Here is a 3,669-nt window from a genome sequence, read left to right as displayed (position 1 = left end):
AGGTCACTAGCTCATCTCAAATTCATTTCAGGTCTCCAGTTGCTGTGGAGGGAGTGAAGATGCTGAGCACGAGTTGGGGATGCTCAACTTTCCCTGCTCTGGGGAACATAATCCTTCCCTTGGGGAGTCAGGGGCGATGCAAAGACACAGGGTACAGATTATCTCCCTCCAGGCTGTGAGCTCCAGCAGCAGCATCACCAAAAAAACCCCTATGCTGAGTGTTTAATGAGGAGTTGTTATTGCTGAACTACATCATCTTTAAACAGGAGCCTGGCTGCTTGCCGAACGCTGTTTGTAGCAACCTGGCGAGGAGTCAATCCACCCGGCGTGACCTGTCCCCAAAAACTGTTTGGGGAGCAACTTGCCCCTTTGATGCGTGATGACACAAGAGAGGGTAGTGCTTGCTGCGGGCAGCTCTTCCCAGGGGGGGTTTCTTTCCCCCAGAACATCACCCCCCGCCCGCAGGCTTTGGCATCCTCCCGGGAGAGGCATCCCGCTGGCCGGGGAGGGGGCCACGAGTTCGGGCAAGGCAAGCGGAGCACCGGTGAGGAGCAGCGCTGCCGGGACACCCACGGGGGCTCCGGCCAAACCCCCTCTCCTCGGCTGCGGCGCAGCCACGAAAGCGCCCCGCGGGTTGGGGCGCGGGCCCGTCCGGAGCCGGGGCAGAGCCGCGGCGCTGCCCGCGCTGGTCGCCGGCACGGCCGGGGAGCCGCGAGCCCTATGCAAATCAGGGATCGGCGCGAGGACCAATCGGCGGCGCGGCGGCAGCGGCGGCAGCCAATGGGGCGCGGCGCTCGGCGGGCGGGAGGTGATATCCGCGGCGCGGCGGCGGCAGCGCGGGCAGTGCGGCGGCGGGCGGCGCGCAGGGCGGAGCGGCGGCGGCTCCTGCGGGTAAGGGCGGCGCGGCGCGGGCGGGGACGGCGCGGCCCCGGCGCGGTGTAACGGCGTTTGTCTCCCCGCAGGCGCCGGGACTCTCTGTGCGCGGCGCTGCTTTGAGAGGCGGCGGCGAGGGGCCGCTGCCTGCCGGCCATGTCGGGCCGGGGAAAGTCCGGCGGGAAGGCGCGGGCCAAGGCCAAGTCGCGCTCGTCGCGGGCCGGGCTGCAGTTCCCCGTGGGGAGGGTGCACCGGCTGCTGAGGAAGGGTAACTACGCGGAGCGGGTGGGCGCCGGGGCGCCGGTGTACCTAGCGGCGGTGCTGGAGTACCTGTCGGCCGAGATCCTGGAGCTGGCGGGCAACGCGGCCCGCGACAACAAGAAGACGCGAATCATCCCGCGGCACCTGCAGCTCGCCATCCGCAACGACGAGGAGCTCAACAAGCTGCTGGGCGGCGTGACCATCGCCCAGGGCGGTGTCCTGCCCAACATCCAGGCCGTGCTGCTGCCCAAGAAGACGCAGAGCTCCAAGAAGTGAGCGCTGCCCCCCGTCCCCCTGCCCCCAGCTCCCTTCTCACCACTGCCTCACCTCTCTCCTCCCGATGAGGCTGGGGTTCCCCGTCCTGCCCCTCAGCCCGGGCTGGGTGGTGAGCCCTGGCAGCACCCTACCAGCCCTCCACTAGCACCCCCGGCCTGGGCTGCGGCAGGGTGCTGGGGGAGCATGGGTGAGGTTAGGCCCTGCTTGTGCCCCCACCCTGCCCCTCTTCCCTCTGGAAGAAGTGGTTTTGGAGGAGGCAGCTGGATCACAGCTGTTGGTAGCGGTGATATCTGGAGCCGTATGGTTGGGTCATGGTGCAGAGCTGCTGGGAGCTGCTGAGGATTGTTTTGGCTGGTGTGGGGATGGACACGGGTATCCCCGGCTGCCTCCCCCCTGTGCCAGCCCTGGGACTGTGCAGGGCCCCCCCAGCTGGCCCTGCTCGCTCTGGTGTGAGGATGGGACTCGCTGCTGCCGTGCCCCCCCCCTCCATCCTCAGCAATGCCGTTCCGGCCGCACTGCAGCTGCGAGAGCGGGGGGGCTGGAAAATGTGAAGAGGAGGAAAAGTTTCTCCGTTGGCAAGAAGTGGCTGTTAGTCTTAGTTTTGTTCTTGGTAAAGCTAGTGCATCGCCTACTGTAAAGAAGCTTTGGTCCTATTTATTTTGAGGTCTCTTTTATTCTGGGGTACTCCCCTGCAAAGTCACCTCCCCGCAGCTCCCTGGCTCGGTGGGTGCTGGGGGGCTCGGTGGTCCCACATGCCGTGGGTCCTGCTGGCAGGGTGGGGTGGAGGCTGCGGTGACAAATCCCCTCGGAGAGCGTCGCAAGGTCAGGCGCCCGCCGGGAGCGGGAGCTGCCATCTTCTGCTGTGGCTCCCCTCCTCTCCCAGCTGCAGAAGCCCTTCGCCTCGCTGAGAGCTCCCCTGTACCCTGGTTGCACTTCTGGAAAATGATATCCTGTGTCTCCCTTTTTGTTGTTGTTTGTTTGTTTGTTCAGCACTATTTCTGGTTCTGAGAAATAAAGTGACGATGATATGTGTTAACTGTAAACCCTCTATGGATTAATATTTCTTTTCAAAACCTGTATCAAAGCCCACTCCTAGCTAGCACTGTATTTATTTAATGGCTGTGTGGATAGTGTGCGAGCATGGGGGCAGGCTAGCTGTCCCGTGACCCTTGGAATAGCTGATGCAGAGGCAGCTTTCCTGGCTGCCCAGCGCAGCCGCTTCTGTGAGCCCGTGTGCATGCGGCAGTGTCGAGGCAACCCGACCATAGACCTTCATCACGTGTTTTTTAAGTAAAAAAAGAGCATCTCCTATTTATGTGCTGTTAAGTAGCATGTGTTCGACCTATGGAATCAGCTGTTAATCTCGTGGATGAAGTAACTTACCCCGGCTCTCAGTGTAATGTTTAGAACTAGAGTAGATGAACCTGGACGCTTGTCAACTGGCTTTAGGAAGGCGGTTTTCACTCTGGAATGTGGAAGCGATGTGTTCACTGGTGGTGTGCCAGTGGGGGTGTGGAGGTGTCCCACAGTTACTGACCTCGGATGGGTGGGGGGCACAGCCCTGCTGTGGCAGCGCAGCCCCCCTGGGATCTCTGCCTCCTGTGAAGGGACTGTTACAATCAGCAAGGTGGGGATGAGCAGTTTGCTTTCTGCTGCCCAGTGTGGTGGTTGATGTGTCTGTATCCGAGTGTCTTGTTCTCTCCCTCTTGTTTTCTCCAGGACCAGTGTTCTGTAACCCCGAGAATGTTTTGTATTTCTTAGAAAAATGCAGAACTTGTGATACTGAAAAGAATGGTGCAAACCCAATATCTGATTAAACTGGTTCCCTGTTGAATGCTGTCAAATGTGCTGTGTCTTGTCACCTCACAAAACCCATGGAATCTGGCAGGCTCTGGTGGCAGCTTGTTGTCTGGGCTCAGTTTTCTCCAACAGGAAGGATTAGTAAAACACCAGACAGGACCACTGCTAGGCTGTGTAGGCCCTTCTCTCAGACAGTCTTTTCTTATCCCGGGAACAGATAATACTGTTGTCTGGCTCTTCTCCCTGCTATGGGAATGTCACATTGCCTGGTTGCTCTGTCACCAGTGACAGGAAGCCTCGGCTGCTCCTGGCTGGATAGAGCAGAGAGAGTGAGGCTGGACCAGGACCCTCCCCCAGTGCTGGAGGCGCTTTCTCCTCCCAGTGGGCTCCTCCAGGACCCTCAGGGTGACCTTGCAGGCAAGTAGGCAGAGATGAGAAAAGCTGATCCTGAAGGGAAGG

At 60.4% G+C, this 3,669-nt stretch overlaps 1 protein-coding gene across 1 annotated transcript; it reads left to right on the top strand.

Moving 5' to 3' along the window:
* The first annotated feature begins 826 nt into the window (after positions 1-826).
* LOC135420300 (histone H2A type 2-B) lies at positions 827-3,244 on the top strand. Its single transcript, XM_064667534.1, has 2 exons — positions 827-891; positions 963-3,244. The coding sequence occupies exon 2, from the start codon at positions 1,030-1,032 to the stop codon at positions 1,408-1,410; it is 381 nt and encodes a 126-aa protein (XP_064523604.1). The 5' UTR covers positions 827-891; positions 963-1,029; the 3' UTR covers positions 1,411-3,244.
* Positions 3,245-3,669: the final 425 nt, after the last annotated feature.

This window comes from Pseudopipra pipra, chromosome 11 (assembly GCF_036250125.1).
Source record: "Pseudopipra pipra isolate bDixPip1 chromosome 11, bDixPip1.hap1, whole genome shotgun sequence".
NCBI lineage: Eukaryota > Metazoa > Chordata > Aves > Passeriformes > Pipridae > Pseudopipra > Pseudopipra pipra.
Note: the sequence above shows the minus strand (reverse complement) of the source record. Positions and strands in the feature narration are given on the sequence as shown.